This window comes from Convolutriloba macropyga, chromosome 8 (genome assembly GCF_964194025.1).
Source record: "Convolutriloba macropyga chromosome 8, txConMacr16.3, whole genome shotgun sequence".
NCBI lineage: Eukaryota > Metazoa > Xenacoelomorpha > Acoela > Convolutidae > Convolutriloba > Convolutriloba macropyga.
The window spans coordinates 3,254,592-3,279,078 of record NC_134475.1 but is presented as its reverse complement, the minus strand read 5'-3'; the positions used below and the strand labels follow the sequence as shown (position 1 = coordinate 3,279,078).

General features: G+C 35.6%; 1 protein-coding gene across 1 annotated transcript in view; it reads left to right on the top strand.

Annotated features, from left to right (window-relative positions):
- Positions 1–24,487, top strand: part of LOC142344322 (uncharacterized) — a 54,321-nt gene that overhangs the window by 4,298 nt on the left and 25,536 nt on the right. Inside the window, exons 3-11 of the mRNA XM_075395910.1 lie at positions 4,171–4,354; positions 4,975–5,153; positions 7,666–7,869; positions 9,214–9,376; positions 11,272–11,519; positions 13,222–13,386; positions 18,616–18,781; positions 19,700–20,232; positions 20,962–21,121. Coding sequence (XP_075252025.1) covers positions 4,171–4,354; positions 4,975–5,153; positions 7,666–7,869; positions 9,214–9,376; positions 11,272–11,519; positions 13,222–13,386; positions 18,616–18,781; positions 19,700–20,232; positions 20,962–21,121 — 2,002 coding nt within the window. The remainder of the gene's footprint in view (positions 1–4,170; positions 4,355–4,974; positions 5,154–7,665; positions 7,870–9,213; positions 9,377–11,271; positions 11,520–13,221; positions 13,387–18,615; positions 18,782–19,699; positions 20,233–20,961; positions 21,122–24,487) is intronic.

Sequence of the window (24,487 nt, the reverse complement as noted above, 5' to 3'; positions counted from 1 at the left end):
TACATAATTTTTCTTGACCCTGGGTAAAACCGTAACCTTCTTTAGTGGATGATCGTGACTTGCCTGACAACTTGCAATAAATTGTTCATGGTTATGGCTGTATCTCGTTCTTTATGACAATGGCGTCCTGTTGGTGTTTTGGAATTTGTTCACAGTTCTATTCAAAAAGATACAACTCTAGCTCGAGCTGCTTTCTGTTCATTCCGAACTCCATCTTCTTCATGCAACGCTTGTAAGAAAAATCCTTCTAAAACACAGCAAGTTCCTCTGCTTTTCTTTACTTCGTGCTTGATGTTTTCGAGCCCTTATCTTTGTTATCACTATCAGTCTCCATTGCTTTATAATTGTATTGTTCAATCACCTCCTTCAAGAGCTTTTGTTGTTCTGTTTTTTTTTGCTTAACAAATTCAAATCACTTCGTTTTCAAGGATTTGTTGAACACCGTTGTTATTGGCTGCTATCTGTTGATAAAATGTTTTGAACTTGCTTGGTAGATCACCGTTTTCAATAATAGCTTGCTTCTCGCGTTTCTTTGCGAAGCTGCTCTAAACAACTTTTCGTCTTCTTCTCAAGGTTGCTGAGACTCTGGGATAGAGTCCGCAGCTTGCTTCGTTACCGATTGTCCCTTTAATAAGACGTTATCTAGATCTTCTACAACAAGTTGGACAACAGTTTTTATTTCACTGTCCGGTTGGGTGGACCAAATGCAACTAATGCTCTCCGAATCAGTTGTGATGAAGAAAACCTTGAACCGCCTAGTTCGTTTCAGTGGTTGAAAATGTGTCCAGATTTTTTGTTTTGTCAGTTCCCTTTTATAACCGTTTATCCGCTATGTTATTGCAATTGCATTACAATTTAGTTGTGGCTATTTGCTATTCTTAGTTTTTTTCGGTATCGAATTGGACTGGGTTTGCTTCATATCACTCATATCACACTATACGGGATCTCTATTTGCATACCGATTCAATCCGGTAAGGAAACGAATTGAAGACGAACATAAATTTCTAAAACCAGTTTATGCAAAATAATCTAAACATAAAGCTAATTTTGGGCTTCGCTCTTTGTACACAAGAGCTGAAAGACCAGAGGCGTGGGTAACAATTAAATTGCAACTCAAGTAGTTCATACATACTATACTGTCGACAGTAACGAATATTTTTTTGCTGCACGTTAATTTTCAATTAAAGACACAGCTGCTGCAGACAGTTTACTTTTGCAAAATTTTGCTGAGATATAGGAAGAAAGCAATTTGCTAAGGCTAATATTGTTCATTGATTTTTGGGTCGCTTTTATTATTTCCTAATTTTTCCTCATATCATGTGACTAATACTGTAACTATAACTAAAACTGTGACTATTATTATGACTAATTAGTTGCTATGACAACAAAAAGTGGATAAATTTGAACAAATAATACAAAAGAGTTTCTCCTCTTAGTTATTTGTGCTTCTATTTTCCTACGCATGCTCCAAAAACTCAGTTCCAAAACTTGACAAAAATTATAAGTCAACTATAACTATTAAAGTCAAATTGAAAATTTAAGATAAAAATTGATATTTTTGAAAGAGGGGGAATTAGAGATACTTTCTTAGACAAAGCCACGATTTCAAGTGTGCACATACATTGACCAGACTAACAAAGCTAACAAATGTGAGAGAGGCTCTATACGAATTAGTTTTTAAGAATCAACAAGTGACAAACTGAATTTAAGATATGTCTAGTAATCATTAAAATAGCAGCGCACCTTCACAGGACTCCTTGTATTATTTATATCTGAATTTTGAATTTCACCAGAACATCAACAAAGTTTATGCAAAATATTAGGTATCACTGCCTATTGGGCATCCAAAGAGACTTACTTTTCTTTGAGTGGGTAGCCCATATGTATGTTGGAGGAGACAGCTCACAACTAACCGGCACTGTTTTGGTAAGGAAAAACAGAAGTACGATGCTTAAAAAAATAAGTAAAGTAAAATGATACCCGTAAATAATCAACCGAATAGCGTCGGAAAAATTGCTCTCGAACTACTAGTGGTAGCTCTAGTCTATTGCAGACTGCTTCAGTCGGGGGGCTTCAATCGATGTCATTGGAAGCTATAATCAATATAATCACTATTAAGATTTAAAGTGAGAAAAAATTGTGCGCATTTTTCATTAGACTTTTAGCAGTGACCTGCCACCACTTGAGTTCAACTGCTTGAAATTGTAAATGGGAGAGAGATACAACTTTACATCACGCGGAACAAAAAAGTAATTGGTGCAAAAGCCACTCGAACAGTCAAATTCGTCAAGAGAAAATGTTGCATTAGGAATATAGCCGGTAGAATACTGTAATTATACTGCAATATAATTACCAGCCTAACCGTTTCTAAATTTAGAAAAACGAGAGATATTAATTGACGAAGAATTTCATACCCTAACGAAACTTTGGTCTTGTTTTGAGAAAAATTGAGGGGGAGGGCCGGTGGGTAGGTATAGATTGGGGAGGGGGCCAGTTAGGGTGAGGTGTGTAGGTGGTGGTATCTGTATTTTGAAGAGGGATAGGGGACTGTTATGGGAGGCAAACTTCTCAAATGGACCTTTTCACCTTGAATCTTTCCATTAGCTACTTATTACTATAAGTTACAAACTAAGCGACTGTTAGACTCCATTGTTTGAAAACAGAAGTAAACGTTCTAAAACAGAAGTCACTGTTCGGAAACAAAATTTAAAAGTAAGTCAATAACAAACTTGCGTCAGCTGTAAAAACGTAGCCGTTAGAATACTGGAAGCAACTCAAAAAATTGTGTAATCAATGTCTTTCAATTAACCTACCTTTTTAAAAAGTATCTAAAAAGAAATACAGACAACGCAATATATGGTAAAAAACAACCAGTTTTTAATTAGGAAGTTGGGAGGGGGACATAGGTAACTGCGGGGTGAGGGTTGTTGGGAGATATGGGTAGAAAGGAAGGTGGGGTAAGTGCATGCTGTGGGATTGGGGTAGGTACTTTGTTGTGGGAAAGGGGGTGAAGTAGTTAAGTTGATGGGGTAGGCAGGGGGTAGACAGGTTCCCAGGAATGGGCGGAGGGGTAGCTGGGTAAGATGTTATTGTTAGGGCGATAGTAGTTAGATGTAGGGGATTGCCGTTGGGTCGGTAGTTGCGGAGGATTTGCAGGAGTTAGGGGGGTAGGTATGGGGTATAGTTATAGGGGGTAGGTGGGTGAATAGGGTTATTGGGGAGGTAGGTGGGGTAGCTAGGTAAGTGGGGAGTGAGTAGGTGGGGGTGAGAGGGGTCAGTGGGGGGAAGGGTTAGGTGGGGGCTGGTTCTGTAATTTGAATAGGGAGAATGGACCGTTATGGGAAGAGAACTTCTCCTAAAACAATCACGTGCACATTTCAAAATGCCGAAAGTCTGCAGTGCCAGAAGTCAAATTGCCAGAAGTTGCTACTTAGCCAGAAGTTGAATTTTGTTGACTTTGGTCATTTTAAAACGTAAGCGTTTCGTGTTTTAAGCATGGGTAAGTGACTTTGCAGAAGTCACTTCGAAATTCTGACTTAATATCTCGTACTGCTTCGCTGTTCTCGATAAACGCCAGAAGTTCTCTGTGACTTCAGGCAGAGTCACTTAACCATTACAATATGACCCTTCAACCTTGAGCATTGCCAGCAGCTCCTAATAACAATGTATCAGTAACTTAGCTACTTTTAAAGTCCATTGTTCTAAAACAGAAGTCAATGTTGGAAAACAAAAATCAAAAGTTAAAGTTATGACTGCAGTTGAAAAGAACTGTAGAATACGAATATTCTCTTCAAGTCGTAAAAAAACCTGTGTAATCTTAATACTCCTCTTCGAGTTGTACGAAGATCAACACGTTTATAATATTTGCCTCAAACTTCGTTCGAGATCAATTAAAAATCTCGCATAAGAAATTTTTGCTGCAATTGAAAATTTCGCATAAAAAACAACACTTTTAAAATAATTGCTTCAAACTTCTTTTGAGAGCGATTAAAAATCTCTATGGAAGAGTAAAACAAAACTAGTACTGAGTAGTAGTAAGATATTAATAAAGAGAGAATTCCTTGTTTGTGATTGATCAGTTTTTATATACATATACGTACTTTTATATAAAGTAAATTACATCGAATGTGAAATTTCACCTGCAATATAATTGGAGAGCATTTTGTCCAGGTGATCGTGAATGGCGATGACGTGGACGGAGATGGCTCGGACGAGACCCTACAGATCCAATTCACCCCCACATACATTGCAACCTACCCAGCTAAGACAATCTACCTTGTGATATACCCTGTCAACTCAACTGTCGGCTGTGAAAAATTCACTGGGGTCGAATATTCAATCCATGGATGCGGACGTTAGTTGCATACCCCCCCCCCCCCGGAAGCCTCTCCATGCATGAACAAAGCTTTAAACTTTATACATGCATAATTAATAAATAATCCCCTAGTCGAGACCTGGAATTTTTGAAAAGACCTAGTAACTCCAGGTGGGGGGGGGGGGGGGGGGGGGTAAATATTGAATTAAATTACACGGTCGAGGACCCTAGTTAAATTCGAGGCTAATTCTTTCCATAAATCCAGCCAAATTCTTTTCATATGCAAAAATGAGGCAAACTAAAAAGTTCCGACAACATCTGGGTTCGATCTCGTGACCTTCTCCAATCTTACCCATCGCTTAACCAATTGCGCTACATGTCCTTAACTTTGCAGGAAATTGAAAACAAGTCATTATAACGGTCGCGAGCGAAATTCCAGAACATACTTTATTGTCCAGCCAAATTCCAGAACACCTTTATTGTCCAGCCAAATTCTAGGACGGGTTTTTTAGTTCCAGCCAAAGTCCAGGACATGACATTAGGTCCAGACAAATTCTTTTTATACCCAATATCTGTCGAGGACAGTCTTTTCATACCTTAAATCTGTCGAGGACGGTCTTTTAATATTTCCAGGTCTCGACTAGGGTCATGTGTTATAGATTTGTCGACAGCTCAGACTTCACTTAGTGCGAGTGCGAGTGCAAGTGCCAGTGCGTCAGTGTCCGAACGACCTCTCTGTATCTATAATCCTACCAACGAAGTTGACAGAATTCCCGTCACGAAACCCTCTTCTAATGTCACAGATGAGGTCTCAACTGAGATCTTCCAATCCCCAACGGTTAGAAAAGTTGTTCAATTGCTCTCAAATCAAGCTTGTATATAATTTTTTTGTTTAGTGATCACATCATCTCTTCTAATTGTTGCTCCCGCACTTTTTTTTTAAAAATATCAATCAGAAGTTTAGTTTCTGTAACACTTTTCCTCAGTTTCTTTTAACTTACCGATTTAAGTTCATTTTAAGATTTACCGATGAAGCACTGTTATTAAAACTTAATGTTTAAACTTTTTTTATTTGTTTAGTTGTAAGCTGATCGCAGCTATATTGCGGTAATCACAATCCAAATCGGTCTCTTACAATCCAAATCCATTTTTTGAGTTTTGGGAGCATCGAATAACGGAGAAGTGTCTTAGAACGAGTTTTTAATTATTTGTTTGCAGTGTATGCTAAAGTTGCTGAGGAGGCTTGATTTCAGTTTTGAGGCTCAGTTTTGAGGTCAGTTTTGAGGTTTTTGATCCCAAAATGTCGAGCTTTTCATTTTTTTAACTGCTCAAAGTTTGAAGCAGTTACTGTAATCTAGTGTCAGTCTTTTTTATGCAAAATTTGTGCTCGAACCTTTTGACTTTTCAAGTGATTTTTAATTTCTCTCATTCAAAATTTTAAGCCACTGAGCTCAACTGGCAGCAGTTTATAACGAAAAGTAAAAAACAACGTGCACCGAAATGGTGTCATTTTTGAATATATATTAGCTGTACTGACGTCCTTTAAAGAACTTCTCTACCCCAAAACTAAAGCAGGTTGAAATATATTAGAACACCCACTTTTCGTCCGAGCGCAGGTCTTCCAAAGTTACTCGTTTATGTTTTTTTGCTGCTGGTTCATTGGACTTCTTTGATAGAGGTCAGCCACCTTTCATACAGACCTTATATAATTAAATAATTTTTTCTCGGGAACTTTTTTACGTATTGTTATTGGTAACAATGTTACAAGACACATTTTAGTGTGTTTTGGAAGTTTTTTGATCCTAGTTTTTAATGTAATTTTCACGAATTTCTCACTGTTTTTGTCTTGTTTTGTTTTTTTTACTTGCTGGGGTCAATAGTGATTACTGATTGCGTTCTGGTATGTTATTTCAGCTAAGCAATAGCGTTTTTCAAGAAATGAACATCACGAATTTTTAACATGCTGTTTTTTATCTAATTGTATCTCTCTAACATCTGGTTTTCATCTAGCTTCCATTGCACCTGAAATTTTTTTATGTAACTGGTTTTGAAGACACCAACTTCAGAACTTTTCAGGCAAATTGTAGGTCAATTTTTCAATTTTCTTACATTTATTGAAATCTGTAATATCTGATTTGTATTTGTTTGAGTATTTGGTGTCGATCAGGTTCATTTGAGCAAATGTTTCTGTTATTTAGGTCGGTGTTATAAATAGCCGGTTAAAAAACATATACACAAATAACATTAACCAAATTATTATACTTGCTCTTTACGTTAATTATTATACGTGCTCAAAACAATATTTTTAATTGCACCCCAATGATTTCTGAAGAAACAATTATTGTAAACGTGTATTTTTCCATGCAAAAGTTTTGCTTCATCGTTTTGCTACAGTATATTCGTTCGATTTCACTTGTCAAGTGACTTTTTTACGCTTGACTTTTTAATTTTGCGTGATCTAAATTCTTTTCATTTCGAAAGTAAGTCTGCTGCTTACATAAATGCGAGTAGATAAGCGGGTAGATACCAAAGGCACTGTAGCTTAGTGGTTGAGGTCTGAGTCGCACATCTAGGAGGTCAAGGGTTCTAACCCAATTGTTTGCCGTCTTTTTTTGCACCTGCTAAACATTATCCCCCTCTGAGTTAAATTTCCCCGCCTGTCGCTTGAGAGCAATGTGTCCGACTTCCGAGGGTTGATGTTGATGCTTTTCCTGTTGAGATTACTGTTTTAAACTTTCTATAAGCTCTTCAAGAATTTTAATTCACACTGATAAAGGGGAATTTTTTATATTGAGACCTTATATCAGTGGATCTTTGATAAAAACTACCATTATTTATTGAATTTGCTTCGCTTGTTTTTTTGGGGTTAGGGATCTTAGACAAAATAAGTTTTTCTTGCTCCACACTTTGTTTGGTACAATAAAAAACGTTTTAAGTTTTCAGCTTTTTAGGAAAAATCAGAAAAATGTGATCTTTTGTTACTGTTCTCACATAGCTTCGGTCTGTAGTTATCTTAAAAATTGAGGTAATTCTGGTTTATAAAAACATCAAATAGCATTTGTTGCTGTGATTTATTTAACAGCTAATAACCTGAATACCCAATTTGTGCGGTCAGCTTATAAAAAGAGCGGGACCCAGCTTAATAGGCTACTAAAAAGACGATACCAAAGGCGAACTATGTAAAAAAACTACATGAGATGACCAGTGATAAGGTGTTCTATACCATTTAATTTGGGTATGAACATTTTGAAATCACCCCCCCCCCCCTCCCCCCCCCCTCCCCTCCTGCATACCTTCTTTCATAAAGTAGACCCCTCGATCTGCGATTGTAATAACAGTCGTTTGTTTAGCCGGAGTACATAACTAACGTGCAAGTGAACTTGAATGCTGGCTCAGATGACCTTCCAACTTGGGACATTTATGTCCTTGTTACAGACGAGAACGACGTAGAGGAAGTTTGGGTTCCCCAGACTGGAGTATACTATGGTACTCAGCAGTTGATCTTCCGAAAATTATCAGATGTTTCTCCGACAAACAGTCGTGATGACGTCCCTGTTAGTAATCTCAAAACATTAAGCACTCTCTATATATAAATTGGTTTCAAATCGGTCGTCTAAAGAGAAAATTTTCGGTTATCTCATTTTCTCGGTAACATTTTTGTCCTAAAATTATTATTATTGACCTTCAAATTTCTCCCAGTGACAGAAGAGCTAGCTAAACTCGAGAGCTGGTTCCGAACCGGATGAATGCGTGATAAGACTGTTATTTAAAATGATTAATTGCTGTCGAACAAGGTTTGAACCAGTTTATGCAAAGTTTTTGCTTGGCCAGTCCTGACTTTTCGATCGACTTTAATTTTATGTCCTGGACTTCTTGCGTTTTGCTCTCTCGTTTGCAAATAAAAGCATCTCTACTCAGCTGGCGGAAGTTTTCGACTAAAAGTCAAGAGAAGAGTGCCAAAATTGGACACATTTTAAAAATTTAAATCACTATAGTGGTCAATGATAACCCTGCAGCGTTATCATTGACAACTATAATGATTTAAATTTAAAAAATGATTCCAATTTTGGATCCCCCCCCCCCCTCATTGTCAACTACAGCTGGAAAGTAGTCTTGTTTGACAGTTCAGGTCTTTCCCATTATAGCCCCCCAGCTTAGTGGTCAGATAACCTATAGCCCCCCCCCCCAACATGGTAATTATACCATAATGGGGGGGGGCTATAATGGGAAAGACCCGACAGTTCATTTAAATAAACAAGATTGTCAGAAAAGATCGAATAGATTGAACGTGAGAAAAGATCAACCATCTATTTTTTCAAAAAATGAAAAATTCGAATGGTCTCTTCCAGCACCGATTCAATTTCCCAAGAGTTCACAGAAACCATTTTTGCGTACCTGCAAAATTAGCATTACCAAAAAGTTAGGCCGGCATAAAATTCGTAACCCGCAAATAAATATTAATGAGCTCAAACAACTAAAATGGCTAATTTTACAATGAATAAATCATCATTCTCTCCTCCTGTCACCCTGCTTGCTTTTTTCGCAGGCTTTTGCCTCCTCCAAAGGTTGTCTAGTAATTGCGCGAGATTCGATCCCTAGCCATTTTGAGAGAACGAAACTTTGATCGTAAAACGTGCGACAAATAAATCTCAACAAAATTGATTGGCTCCATATATGATATGTCTTTAAGCTCTTTGATGGTCGCTCAAAAAATGAGCTCACAAATTCTAGTCAGTTTCGTCTGGTCAATTCGGTCAGATGCGGTATGATCTGGATTGCTGAATGCGGGAAATCTAGGCGTTGCAATAACCTTTTCAAAATCGGTAACCTACAAAAACTTCATCAACATCAGATATTTGGAATGATTGATTTGTGTAATGATTGATATTTTAATGCAGGATTCTGACTCGATGTCGGCGCCAGTTGCATCCGAACCACAGATCAATGTTTTCTTCTCACCCGAGAAACTGCTGAAGAAACTTGTTCTGGTCATTACAACAGACGACCCATCTTCAGAAAGCCAAAATGTTGATCTTCTGGTTGTTTACCACTCATGTAAAAGTTAGTATCTTTCAGTGAATCTGCTTTATTTACGCAGGTTCTTCACTTTTATATTCGTTAATTTTTTTTTCCGATCCAAGTATTTTTTGGGTAGCTATTACCTATTTCATTGCTGACGTGGTTCTAATTAAAATCCACTCATTCAGTTTAGCGTCCCTCTCCTGTTCGTTAATTTCATGAATTGCTTTCTTGAAAAAAGCAGTAGAAATTTTCAGCAATGTTTTCTACAATGTTAGCACTGTGCGATAACAGCAAATTCAGTTCTTTGAGTTTTAATGGAAGTTTTTGTTACCCGGGTGCAAAATTAACTGTTGAAGAATTTACCGTGAAGAATTATGCGAAAAATGATATGAAGAGGTTCTATTTTTTCAGTCCACTCTTCGCATACCTTGCGCATTGAAAGCGTTTTGCATAATTATGTGCTGAAAATTTGATACCATCTCGAACCGAGTAGCATTAGCTTTATATAGGTTGTCAAACTTTCGATTTCTCAATTTACTGTTCAGACTTTTCAATTTACTGTTCAGGCTTTTCAATTTACTGTTCAGACTTTTCAATTTACTGTTCAGACTTTTCAATTTACTGTTCAGACTTTTCAATTTACTGTTCAGACTTTTCAATTTACTGTTAAGATTGGAACTTGTTCCTCTTTGTTGAAAATCTCACAATAAGTGAGCTTGGTAATCTAATTGTTTTTTTTACAAAAAAACACCTTAGGGATAATCATAGAAGCTAATTTTGTATTTTTTACCATTTTCCTAACAGCAGTTGTATGAGCTACAAGCAGTTAGCTGCTTCTTAGCAACATTTTGTACATTTTTCAAATGAAGAGTCTGAAAAAATTGGAAAGACCCATTAACGTCCAGATGAAGGGCGAAATTTGTAAACTGACATCAATTCCTCTGTTCCAAGTGACTTCTATGTGCTGGTGTGAAACACTTAAATAAAGCACAACTCGCATCCGCGGTGTCTACAATCTGTGCGATTGTAGTGCCCAGGAACTTTCGGTTTTAGACTAAGGGGCTTAGCGGGTGAGGCTGCGTTGGTGGCTACGGCTACCAACGTCACAGGCTTACGACAGAAGCCTTGTAACATTATAGGTTTAATTGCCAACTATTAATTAAAAAATATGTGGAAAATTCTATCAATTTGAAGAACGCTGAAGCCGCTACGTGGATTGCAGCTAACAATGTCGTTACGATGACGTAGGGGATAAATAGTAAACAAAATTTTTGAAAGACATGTGATCGAATTTAACAAAATAGCCAAATTTACTTCTCTAACGTGAGCTTGCTTAGCGATGTTGAAATCTAGATTCCCTTGTCGTAACCTTCACTTATTAGAGGTAAATTAGGATTTTCCTGAATTTTGTCTAAACAAGTAAACGCAAAAATTTTACATCAACAGCCCAAATGGTTTTAAGTGATTTTGATTTATGTTTATATCCGAATTTAGTTTGAATTAGGTTAAATTTCAGGTAACGGTGAGCTAAGTTGTGAAATCTTTAAGTAAGGCTAAACTACCTGAACAGTTCACAAGTAGGTTGAGATGTTTTCTCAGGTAAAATTTCATTCTCCTTAACTTTTTAGGTGTATTTTTGTTGTATACAACTTACAAAAGGCGAGAGTCATTAGTTAGGCGTATCATTCAGTTTCGCATTACGAGAGCATTATGATCTTTTTAGCTTTTGAACCTAACCCCACCCCCTCTCTCTCACCTTCACTTTGCGTGTGCAGATTATTTGCAACGTCCAAGCCCACGTGCTATAATAATTTAGGATTTTCTCCCGACAGAAAATATTGTGTGTTAGCATATATAATCAATAATGCGGTCAATGGCTGAAAAGATCCGTTAATTGTTATAAAAAGCGTGAAACAAATGTGTGTTTGGTGTAGCTGTGACATCTTCGGTGTCGTACTCTGTGTCTGAGAGCAGCACAGTTATCTCCAGTACCAAAGTGACCTCGACCGAGTTGAGTTCCAAGAGCACATACACTTCAGTCAGTCTGTCAACTGTGACTCCATGTGAGACATCAATGGTTGGGCAGGAACCCAGGGAAGTGTCCAAGATCTCGAACTGCAACGAGACTATGGACGACAATGACCAGGGCGTGACTGTGGACTTGACTGGATCCATCACAGATGTAAAAAAAAACTAATGTTTTTTTTAATTAATAGCCGCGAAGCGATAGCGGCTATTATTGGGGACATCGTGGTTTTTTATTACAATTCAAAGAATTTGAATTGTATTGGGGCGCTGTCTTTTTTTTTAAGATCTGTTCTCACATTTTCGTGATTTTTGAAGTCAAATTGGAGTAGTGATTTTGGTCACGCCGAAACAGGAAATGGAGCGAAAAAGCGAGTGGTTTTGCGGCGTGAATTTTTTTCGCTCTAATTTTAAAGTAGAGTGCAAAAATGGTGTTTGAACAAAAATTCGGTTTCTCGGTAGTGGTTTTTTGTTCACATGTGGCAATTTCACTCTGATTTTTACTGTTTATTCGATTTTTTGGATCGGATTTTTTTCTAAATGGTTTTCCCAATCCATTCACAGCTCATTCTAGGCCTAGTTTTTTGTTTGAATTAAATTTTCATTTCTCGCTAATGGTTTTTTTTGTTTACATGCGGCATTTTGACATTGATTTTTGTTTCTTTTTTCTTATTTTTGATCTGATTTTTTAAAAATGGTTTTCTCAATTCACTCATAGTCCACTCTAGGTCTAGTTGTTCTGTTTAGTCAATGAAAATTCTTTGAATTGTACGTCAGGACTTGTCCTGCTATGTTTTTTTAATTCGTCGTCTCCATCGATGATTCTTACGACCTGACTTCTTGGAATTGACTTCTTGGAATTGACTTCAGTGACTTCTATTGCTTTGCAGTTAAAATTTATGTACGTAACGTCGTTTCTGCTTTTAGGTCAATTGCGTGACTTACCTCACTCAAAAAAATGACTTCTGAACTCACTTATGGAACTTTAATTTTTTATGAAGATTTACTAGTTAATAGTGTGCATCTAAGTAGTGCCAATCTTGTATGCCCTAATTCGTGATTATTAGTCTTGAGTTTTTGATTTCGAATATCAATTATGAAATAGCTATTTAAGGGCTTTTTCCTTATAGAACGTATGTGTCAAAAAATTGACAGTCCGAAGCTAACCCAAAAAGTCTTGTGGTCTATTAAAGGACTGGTGGTCGATCTGTCTATCTTATTTCTTTAGGTGTTTCAATTCATGGAAGGCCACGAGCGTCTATCGCGGCTATTTTCCGGCAATCTGCCCGATATTTTTTAATGATAAATTCTTAACTGTCTCTGTACCATTTGCATTTTATTCTCATGCGTTTTAGAGAAAATTAACAATGTTTTTTACAGGGCATAAAAGTGACGCTAGTAAAAATATGCATGCTCAATGCAGTGGTTGCACATGTGTTGTACAGCGAAATTAATGTTTTCTTCATTTTACATATTGACATATTCTTAACTATACATTGCCTCTTTACCATTTGCATTTTATTCTTATGAGTATTAGAGGAAATCAACAAAGAGGCAATGTACAGTTAAGGATTTATTGTAATATAAAATTAAAAAAGTATTAAATTAGTTATTTTATTGATATTACATTAGTAAAAGCGAGCTCAAAATTTGTGTACTTTTTTCGATCTATAGCGTGAAGATCTACAATGTGACGACGTAAGATATCATCAAAGATTGTTAGAAGGGATGGTTGAGAGAACTCAGATGAAGTCTCTGAAAAGCGCAGGTCTGGCATTTTAAAACTTACACGTCCTTGAATCAAGTTCAAGATGAGCTTGAGAATAGAATGCACTGTTAGACTTTGTTTTTGTTTTTAGCCACCAGTCAACATTGAGCTAGTGGTGTTGTCTGGATTCGATCCGTCGGAAGACATCGGAGAGATCACTTTGGCATTGACCACGTTCAAAGCAGGAGGAGAAAGCGAAACTGTCTACTTAGTCTATGACGACACACAAGGCCGATTTACTTCTACAAGTTTCCCAGTGAGTTTTTCTTTTTCTCCATATCGACAAGTGAGTGAAGAGAAAGTTTTGAAAGATTAAATCATATAAACTCAAGTACAAAATCATATATGAAATTTTTAATTTTTTATAGCTGCGAAGCTGTAAGCTGAGCGTAGCTATATTGCGGTGCTCCTGGTTTTTTTACAATTCAAAGCAGCATTTTGACATTAAATTTCTGTTTTTTTTTTGGTTTTTTTTTCGTCTGATTTTTTTTAGAAATGATTTTCCCAATTCACTCATTGTCCGTTCTTGGTCTAGTTGTTTGTTAAGTCAATGAAACCTCTTTGAATTGTACGTCAGGACTTGTCCTGCTATGTTTTTTTGTTTCGTCGTCTGACGCTCTGTTTTCGTTTTACATTTGTTCACACGGCAAATTTTCTGAATGACTTCTTCCTCTCACTAACGGCATTTGCGCGCGTGACGTCATTTCTCTCTTGCTTTAGCAGAAGTTTTTAGGTTATTTGCTTGATTAGATTTTGATCATACGTGACATACCTCACTCAATAAAATGACTTCTGCACTTTAAAACTTAAGTTTAATTTGAATTTGTTTAAGGTCAAAGGAACTCATATGTGCAGTAAAGGTCCCTAATAAGAGGCTTCTGTGGAATGAATTTTAACCAGTTTTATTAATTTATCGTTGAATGATTTTTCGCCTAGTTTTTTGAGCGGCGTCGATTTTTTTTCGATTTAGATCTGTATCTGTTTCTATCTCTATTATATGGTACGCAGGTCTATTCTTTCGCAGCTCTTCCGGCAATCTGCCGGCTATGTTATCTCTTTTCGTTTTTCAACAAGTGAGTTGTATCAAACACGTGAGTGAAGAAAATCTCTATTAAAATTCTTGAAAGATTAAATCAGATAAACTCAAATGCAAAATCATATATGAGCTTTTTTAGTTGTTTTCCTTTTTCTGCGTATCAACAAGTGAGTGAGGAAAATTTCAGCTAAAATTTTGAAAGATTATATCATATCAACTCAAATACGAAATCATAACTGAGCTTTTTGAATTGTTTTCCTTTTTCTCCATATCAACTATCAACAAGCGAGTGAACAAAGTTGAAATTAAAATTTGAAAGATTAAATCATATAAACTCACGTACAAAATCATATATGAGATTTTTTATTTTTCCTTTTTCTGCACATCAACAAGTACGTGAAGAAAGTTTCAATTAAAATTTGAAAGATTAAATCATATAATATCAAGTACAAAATCATATATGAGCTTTTTTGTTTTCTGTTTTCTCCATATCAACAAGTGAGTGAAAAAAAAATTCAAATAAAGTTTTGAGAGGCTAAATCATATAAATCCAAGTACAAAATTATGTATGAAGTTTTTATTTATTTTCCTTTTTATCCATATCTACAAGTGAGGGAATAAAATATCAATAAAATTTTGAATGATTGAATTATATACGCTAAAGTACAAAATCTTGTATGCGCTTTTTTAATTATTTCGTTTTCTGCATATCAAAAAAGGGATGAGGAAATTTTCAATTACAGTTCTGAAAGATTAAATCATAAACTCAAGTAGCAAATCATACATGAAATTTTTTATTTGTTTTCTTTTTACTCCATATCAACAAGTGAACGAAGAAAATTTCAATTAAAGTTTTGAAGGCTTTCATCATATGAACTCAAGTACAAAATCATATATGAGGTTTTAAAATTGTTTTTTAAAGAGTGCAGAAATAGTTTCCAAAAATAAACAACCACACCTCCATTTCGAGCTCAAGCAAATAAACTATGACAAAAAATACCTTAATTATGTGACAAATAAGATTAAGAACGACATCAGAATCATGCAGCTGCTGAATGGTAGAAGTCACTCGATAAAATAGTTGTTTTGAGCTTTCAGACGTAATCAAATGTTCCAACAAAATCTCACCGAAGAACGCAAAATTCATAAAGATAGCTTGACGAAACTGGACTAAAATCCATAAAGTAAAAAATAGACGACCTGACTATCAGGTTTTTGACAAGAAGAGGCTTTATAAGTCAAGAACGCAGATTACCTTTGAATAAAAAATGAAATACTTTTTAAGAGAACTACTTATATCAAACACATCAAAAACCATTAGCTAAATGTTTACTAATTGTTCCAATTATGCATCCTTGGGGAATATACACCAACTTACAGCAAAAAATGAAGGAGCAATAACAAAAAGATCAACATGAGCTTATTAATAGCCGCACAGCGATAGCTGGGGCTATTATTGGCCTTCTCTTGGTTTTTTACAATTCAAAAAATTTTTACAATTCAAAGAATTTGAACTGTATTGGGGCGCTGTCTTTTTTACGACTCGAAGAGGAGTATTGGAGAAGTTCTTTTTTAATCAATTTTTTTGGCGTGATTTTGGCGCTGAACAAAAATGAAGAGCGGAGCGAAAAGAGAGTGGTTTTTGTTCATACCGCTGTTTTTGAGAGAGCGAGAAATTGATGTGTGAAAAAATTTTCTCTAAGCGAGCGAAATTTTTTTGTTCACGTGCGGCATTTTGAAGCAGTTTTTTTCGTTTATTTTGGTTCAGAGGTTTGGTTATGATTTTGTTTTAATTTTAGGTTGGTTTCGGTAGTGGTTTGAAGGTTTCTGGAAATTAATATGAATTTTATGATAATTCGGAGGTTTTTAAGGTATTTTGCTGATTTTCGGTCTAATTTTTGCGTTTTTTTGACGATTATTTTGTTTTACTGGCTCAAATGGATATTGAAGAAACCCCTTCTACTTGAGCAATTTTATAATAACAATTGGTTACAGTTTTGTGGGTAAGAATCATTTTTTGTTGAGAAATATGACAAAAAAAATGGCAAAAATTGGAACTATTTTTCTTATTTCTTTGCAGTTTTTGGTTTTTTTTTCTGTTTTTAGCTGAGTTTCTTTGCCTATTATGAATTGCCTATTGTTTTGTATGCATCTGGATACCCTATTGGCTGAAGGGAATTTTCCTTTGGATTTATATCTTTTTGAGATATTAAAAAATTTAGTAACTTTTTCCAGTTTTTCATTGAAAGTTGTTTTTAAGAGCTTTTTTTCATAATTTTAACCTAAAGTATTCTTTCAAAATTCACATTAGTGTTTTTGTTAAGTACTAGTTGTTTTGATGAAGTTATTTTGGCAGAAATAATTTTTTCGGGATCTCAATTTATAACAAAATTTGATCAGATTTTTTTTCATATTTTAACAGATTTGATTTTATTGTTTTTACTGTTTTGTTTCATGACTTTGTTTCAAGATAATCATAAATTAGTGAAGGCACGTTTTGTTTGATGAGTTTTGGATGGCGTTTAAATGGATTTTCACTTTGAGTTGTTTCCGGAATTCTTTCGGCTATGTTTTTAAGATCTGTTCGCATATTTTCATGATTTTTGAAGTCAAATTGGAGTGGTGATTTTGGTCACGCCGAAACAGGAAGTGGAGCAAAAAAGCGATTGGTTTTGCGACGAGAATTTTTTTCGCTCTAATTTTAAAGTAGAGGGAGAAAACGGCGTTTGAACAAAAATTCGCTTTCTCGCTAGTGGTTTTTTGTTCACATGGTTTTTTAATAACTATTATCCATCGAGGAATTAGTTTTCAAAAGGTAAAAAGCTAACGAAAATCGTAACTCGTTCCAACAAAACGCAAATAATGACATTTGCCTTATCGGACATTAGCCACTTATTACAAGTATTAGATTAAAACCTAAGTTAATTTTGAAATTAAATGGTACCAATTAAGTAATTCAAACATTTAACTACGTATTGAAAACAAACCAGATAAAAGTTTCTGACCGCGAAAAAAACATTTTCTACCTTTCATTAAAACTTAAATCGAAATCAACTAAATGAGTGAGCACTTCCTACAAAATAATACACTTATCTTGTACATATAAAACGTAAGATACAAGAACCACAAGTACAAAATGATGTTTGAAAAAGGATAATGAATGATCTGTGGCAACCATTTGTGATTATAACCGATTAAAAAAGGTTATAAGATGAAGGTAGAATTTTGCTAACAAAAATGAAAAATTCACTAATAGTCCAATTAATTGTTCCAACGCCACATATCACTTCAGTATAAATTTAAATTGACACTTTTACATTTTAGTAGCATTATTCAATTGCAAGTCTTGAATTAGTCTAAATAATTTTGGAAACTATAAATCTAGCTTTGAGATGCAATCAGATCAAATTGTGAAATTCTTTAACGGAAATGACGCCGTATTTAGAAGCAAAAAAAAACAGATGAAAAAAGGTTAACTGGGAGGATTAATAGATTCCCCCCCCCCTGTCCGCGACCCAAGTCGGCCTGGCCAATACATGTCGCGGACCTCGTTCTGAGTTATAATTCAAAGCTTTATTGATCCTAACACAACATTGGGATTTATAATCTGCTAAGCAATAGCCTATAGCGGGATTGAGCTAATCAGAGACCGACTTCAAGAAAAACGCTGGGGGGGGGGGGGGACAATTCTCCTGAAAACGGCAAAGTGGGAGAGAAGTTAACAGCGCTATAGTTTTTCATTGAACATTTTTGTTAATGTCTTCAAAGATTACATTTTTAAACGACAATTTTTAAGCAAGTCGCTTTTGAGGGATTACAAAGACGGATATCAAATATTTTTGGAAATTTTAAATGATTAGAGGACGGATAACCAAAAACTTTTGAAAAGATTGATGACGAAAGTGAAATGAGCAGCTCTCTATGTCAAAAATGTGAATTCGTTGAACCTGTGCACCATATGAAGAAATTAACCGGATTATCATCATAATAGGATTAGCAACAAATGCTGAAGAAACCCGAAAAAAAACTTCAATTCATCACTAAAAGGAAACATAAACCACCATTTAGCAATCTAATGAAAGAAAACAAAAACAAGAAAAGCGCCCAAAATATATTCATCTGTTGACAATTTTGGGAAAAATGTTGTAAAAAGGTATATTTTGAGCGCGTTTTGTTGTTTCTTCTTGTCCACGTGAAAGTTTCAGACGCAAAAAAGTGGCGATAGTAACCAAAAAAAGAGCATTGCTGCTCATAAAAAGAACAGTCTGAAATGTGGGGAATAATAAGAAAAAGGGCAGCTGAGAACAGGCCGCAGTGGCCTAATGCTGTTCCGCTACGATTACGCAGGAACCAAAATTATTATTATTATTATTATTATTATTATTATTAATTCATATAAATATTTAGCTAAGAGATAAGCTATGAATAAATATGGTTTCAACTTTTCAGACGTCCTTCCCCGTGGTAGTGTCCCCGGAGGGTGTTGTAAATTTGACCGTGGCACTGGACGACACCCCAGCTGTGATCACTGCCTGGGAAGCAAACCAGATCCAAATCATCATCGAATCATGTTCAGAAGCAGAGATTGTCATTGCAGTTGTCACATGCGAAGAAGGTTGAAAATATAGCATAATTTTTTATCAGTTTTCTTCCTCGTGAACAAATTTTTGTTTTCATTTTTGTTTTCTCTGACATCTTTTCAGCCATATCAATATATTATTGTTATCGGTAAAAAAATGTTTAAAAATCGAATTAATAGTTTTTAAAAATAGTTTTTAAAAATGTCATAAGATTGAGTCTTAAATAGACATCAACCGTTTTCATTTTTATACCTTTTTCGTGAATAAATTTTTTTCACAACCATATGTGAAAAAAATAATGTGCTTTTTTATGTGGGCTGGTAATATCTGATTGGGAATATCCCAAAAAATTGGGATTATCCGTTGCAATTTATGAATTCAACTTGAAAGGTGCAAATATATGAAAAATGAATCATCATGATCTAGGGTTAGTTCCCAGAAATTTTTTCGGTATTAATACTTGTGGTACCGCTGATTGATTTAACCCAATAAGAAGGGCGACTAGCCATTACTGTATGCAATTATAAGGGAAGACATAGGCCATATGGAACTATTTCTTGATAAGTTACTTTTCAAAGGCCAGTGTTATGACTATCACTGGAAAAGGAAGCAATTAAATTCAGAAGTAATTGAATCTCGATAACTATCTACAACCCCACAAAGGAATGGGACTGAGGGTGAAAAATAGTGTTTGCCTCGACGATAATTTTGCAGGATTCTGCAAGCGGATGTTGGTCTTGCAGTAATGTTAACAAAATCCCGCGAGATTATGCATAATATTGCAACATTATTCCAAGATCATGTAAGATTAAATGATACAATAAAAATCAGAGAATTGTCCCGGATCCGAGTTGTAATACAAATGTTCCACTTGGATAGCCCAAAGTACTTAGATAGCTTATAGTATACTTTTCAATAGGGTTATTAACGTGAGGATCTATTTTCCGTTTAAGTGTCCTCACCCAGCACCTACAAGTCTTCAGTGAGTAGGACTGAATACAGTAGTCCTTCTGTCTTCTCGTCCTCAGTGACGTCAGCATCACAGTCCCGCTCGGCCAGCAGATCAGTGTCAGTTGTCACTACCTACTCCCCCTCAGAATCACAACCAACATCAAGTGTGAGCACCTCGGTATCTGTACAGACATCCACCCAAGTCTACTGTGATGACAGCTCTGACATGCAATGGCTACCTGAGAAAGAAGAGACGTGCTCGGAGCCAATGAGATTCCCGCTTGGAACCACCGATGACGACACAGTCCTGGTCGAGAGTGTGATGATCCGAGGATTTTTCTTAGTCATCGGTAGGGGCTATCCCGAAATTCAAGTGGAGTTTATTGCCCCGTACACACCTGGTCCGGGAGAGACAACAGCATCCGGAACTTCACCTACAACCAGTACATTCTTAGCGTTGGATACCTCTCAACCCGTACAATATGACTCGAGCACTAACGCCTTGACTGGAACGTTCACACTAACTTCGACACCGGTAATTAATTTCAATTAAAAACTTCCTAATTCCTTTAAATACATATAACAATACTAAAACATGTGGCATTGAGGCAATGTAAAATTAACGCTTCACACCCTTGTCCAAATGGAATGGTTATCTTGCAAGATCTTTAAAAATATTTTCCAGATAAGATGAAAAAGCACTATACTGATTGTCTAAAAGCCTTGAGTGATACAATAATAATCAGAGAATTGATCCGGATCCGAATTGTAATACAAATGTTGCTTTTGGATAGCCCAAAGTACCTTGATAGCCTCTAGTATACTTTTCATACCCAAAATCTATCCAAGACAGTCTTTTTATGCCTTTTATAATAATAATTGTGGTTGCTGCGTAATCGCAGCGGAACAGCATTAGGCTACTGCGGCCTTTTCTCAGCTGCCCTTTTTTTATTATTCCCCACATTTCAGAGTGATCTTTTCATTAGCAGCATTGCTCTTTTTTTGGTGACTATAGCCACTTTTTATTGCGTCTGAAACTTTCACGTGGTACCATCATTGCAGCCAACATTGGTCAGGCTATGGTCAACCTGAAGCTATGGTTAAGTAAGAGCGCATCCTCACATAGACAGCTTCACGGAGGCAGGGGATTGAACTCTCAATCATTGGCGTGTGAACCACACACCTTACCTCTCGGCTATCACGCCACGAGGAAGGTCTTTTAATCTGTTAATAATTCCAGGTCTAGACTAGGGTACTGTTTCAGACCACCTTCAGAGTCCCTCCATCTGTGTGGATTCCACAGGAATCGTCTGTGATTATTGACCTGACAGTATTCCCAGAGTCAGAACGCCTCTTCAGTACTGTGGTCATCAACTCAACCGACTGCCATTTGCTTAAATCATCCATCTTTGCTTGCGAGAAAGGTACTTATTATTTCTTTAAATAGATTTTATTCTAAACTTTTAATTTGAACGTGAGACAAATAGTCAAAATCGTCCATTTTTGACGTTCCTAATTGTTGCTATAGTAGTTTAATTGTTCTTTAACGAAGTTCATAGTAATTATCGTAAACGTGTTGGTATTTTTATGCAAATTTTTTGCTTGACCGTTTTTGCACTTTTCTAGAACATTCTTTGACTTCTCAAGTGACTTTTTCACGCTTTCGTTCTTCATTTTTGAGTGATCTCTATTGCTCTCACCCCGAAGTACAGCTTGTTGCCAATAAAAAAAAATCGGTTGCAGCATAGCAACAAGGGGCTGATAGCCGAGTGGGCAGAGCTTGGTCAAATTTTGTTCGACCCGTCTGTCGTTCAAGAGCAATTCTTCTGACATTAGTCGGTTTATGTTTTATTCGCTGTCTATATAGTTAGTCCCATAAAGTTGCAACGCTACCGAACATTCCAAAGGTCAAAGTTCAAATTTAAACCATGCAGATATAAGCACTTCGTTGTTCACTTGCATTTCATGGGTTTTTCGAACGTTCGCTTGCATTGCAACTTTATGGGACTAACTATACCATAGAAAATGTTTCGTACCATCGTTTTGTAACGTAACATTCGGGATCTTTGTCCTTGTTTGAAGTAAGAGTGCTAGTTAGGGTGTCGCCGTCGTTTAAAGTAAAAGTACGCCTTTAAACCGAAAATCTTTAAGATTTCTGAGTAAAATCAAACATACATAATAATTTACCATCTGACAACAAACCCAACTTATTGTGCATTCGAAACTAACAATAGCGATCATATTTCCAATCGCATTCGGAACGTTCTGTCTCGGCATATTTTTGGGATCGCTATATATTTACAGATTTTGTCTCTTTACGAGCTCCATTTTTGCAGGGGCATTTTTAAATAATTTTTTTGAAGTGCAACTATTAAATCCTCGTTCAATAGTCCTTTAAATAACCGTCCTTCATTTAATCAGAACCATGGTTGTTGTTTCCCGCACTTTTCTTAAGATTTTCAGTTAATTTTAGATGTGCCAGTACTTTTGTACATTTTTTTGTATTGCTTTCGTCTAGTGTCGCATAATTTTCATCTAATTTCTGTTCCAGTTAAGATTTTCGGAACCTAAGTTGTGCTAGCAGAATTTGGCAATATTTGTTTCCCATCTGTTTCCTTATATAAAAAGAGTCATGTCCAACTGTGGCCAGTGGATTTGAATGATAATATTAGAATTCTTTCAAAATATTGTTTCATTTTGTTCTGCTTCTTAATATATCAAAATTACAATAAAGATATTTGAACAGAGAAAAAGTGCCGATGTCAAAACGTCAATGTAGCATCACGGATTTATTTTTCCTTAAGAACAAGAAGTGTAATTTATGGGACTTTTAATTCAAGGGATTCATCTAAGCAAAACTTCTATTTTTAAAAAAGACATCTATTGAAGCAAAACAAAATTAAAGCTATCACCAAATATTTGTTAATTTATTAATCTTCCTTGTGGCATAGTGTTAATTTGCTGCCAAGAAAAAGTGGCTGTCTGAGCTTTCTAATAAAAACTTGAAAACTGGTGTCAATTTTATTTAGAGTTTCATCAGATTAAGCAGTTCTGCAAAACATGAACTCTCGCATAGCGCAGTTTCCGTTATAGAAAAACCATTATTTTGTTTTAATGATTCAAATACATTTCGATACGTATGACGTTTGTCTTAAACAAGATCAATTTCGGCATTTTTTCGAGACAATTCATTGTTTTTTTTCATTTTATTCAATTACTTCACCATCAATGGTTCTGCTGAAATTTCCTTTACAATCTCTGATGCGTACCAATCGAGTGTTCATCGTACGAGTGTTTTTCCATTTTTATTGTTTTCAAATTTAATCTGCGAAAGGCTAAAATAGAGCCCAAAGTTGATCTTTGCAGAAAGACCATTAAAAACTTAAGCCCATGAAAAGCTTTTGCCTGATTACTATCTTTCGTGACAAAAATAACCTTCAAATTATAGAAAAAACCAGCCTAAGTTTTTTAAAATGCTAACTCAATTTTAATTGCATCCCTTTTTTTACATATGGCTTCCCGAATTTTATTCTGAAGTCAAAGATCTAAGAAATTCAGATTGTAAAATAATTTTTTTCTTCTATATTTTGTTCTGACTTATCTTATAAGCTTTATGTGAGCGGAGATGCATATGAACAGGAGCTTTTGTGTGTGATGTTCAAGATTGCGAAAAAGTGGTTCAGTTTTTGTTAGAATTGGTTTTTAGCAAAATTGTGGCTCACTAAGATTTTTGGACTTCTTCCTTTTAATTTGTTTCGATTACCTACAAATGAACGGTTCTCTTGAAATTCCGCTTGGAGTCTGTAATAGGTATATAAACTTTTATCTTATCCGTATTTACGATTTATTTTTGAAAAACGAACATACTCTTGATAAAATGAAATTTCAGCAACTTTTATAGCTTCTTTTTTGTTTTTTCAACTTATGATCTAATTGACTCATAAAAATGTTAAGTTTCAAAACTAAAATTGCGTGCAAAATGGTTTCTCTGAATTTTGTTCTAAAATTTCTAGAAGTTTTGGGCGAGGAGCAATGCACGTGAATGAGCGCATTTGTTTGAGAATCAACGTTTTTTTTAAGAATATTTCGTTTTTACTAGCCGCCGCCGTCAGCTTCTCAACGGCTATAACTTAGACGCTCTCCTTTTTTTTACAATTCAAAGAATTTGAATTGTATTTGGGTGCTGTCTTTTTTTAAAGATATGTTCACACAATTTCTTGATTTTTGAAGTCAAATTGGAGTAGTCATTTTTGTCACGCCGAAACAGGAAGTGGAGCGAAAAAGCGAGTGGTTTTGCGACGTAAAAATTTTACCTTCTAGAAGTAGAGTGAGAAAACGATGTTTGAACAAAAATTCGCTTTCTCGCTAGTGATTTTTTGTTCACATGCGGCAATTTCACTCTGATTTTTACTGTTTTTTCAATTTTTGTGGATCGGGTTTTCCCAATGCATTCATAGTTCATTCTAGGCCTAGTTTTTGTTTGAACCAAATTTTCATTTCTCGCTAGTGTTTTTTTGTTCGCATGCAGCATTTCAACATTGATTTTCAGTTTTTTTTCAAATTTTTTGACTTGTTTCTTTTTAAAAAAAGGTTTTCCCCAATTCACCCATAATTTGTTCTAGGTCTAGTTTTATGTTTAGTCAATGAAAATTCTTTGAATTGTACGTCAGGACTTGTCCTGCTATGTTTTTTTAATTCGCTTTACCTTTTGATCACGTTTTTCTTTTTACATAAGTCTCGATTTTCACGTTTGACTTCTGATTTACCTCACTCACTGTTTCAATTGAATG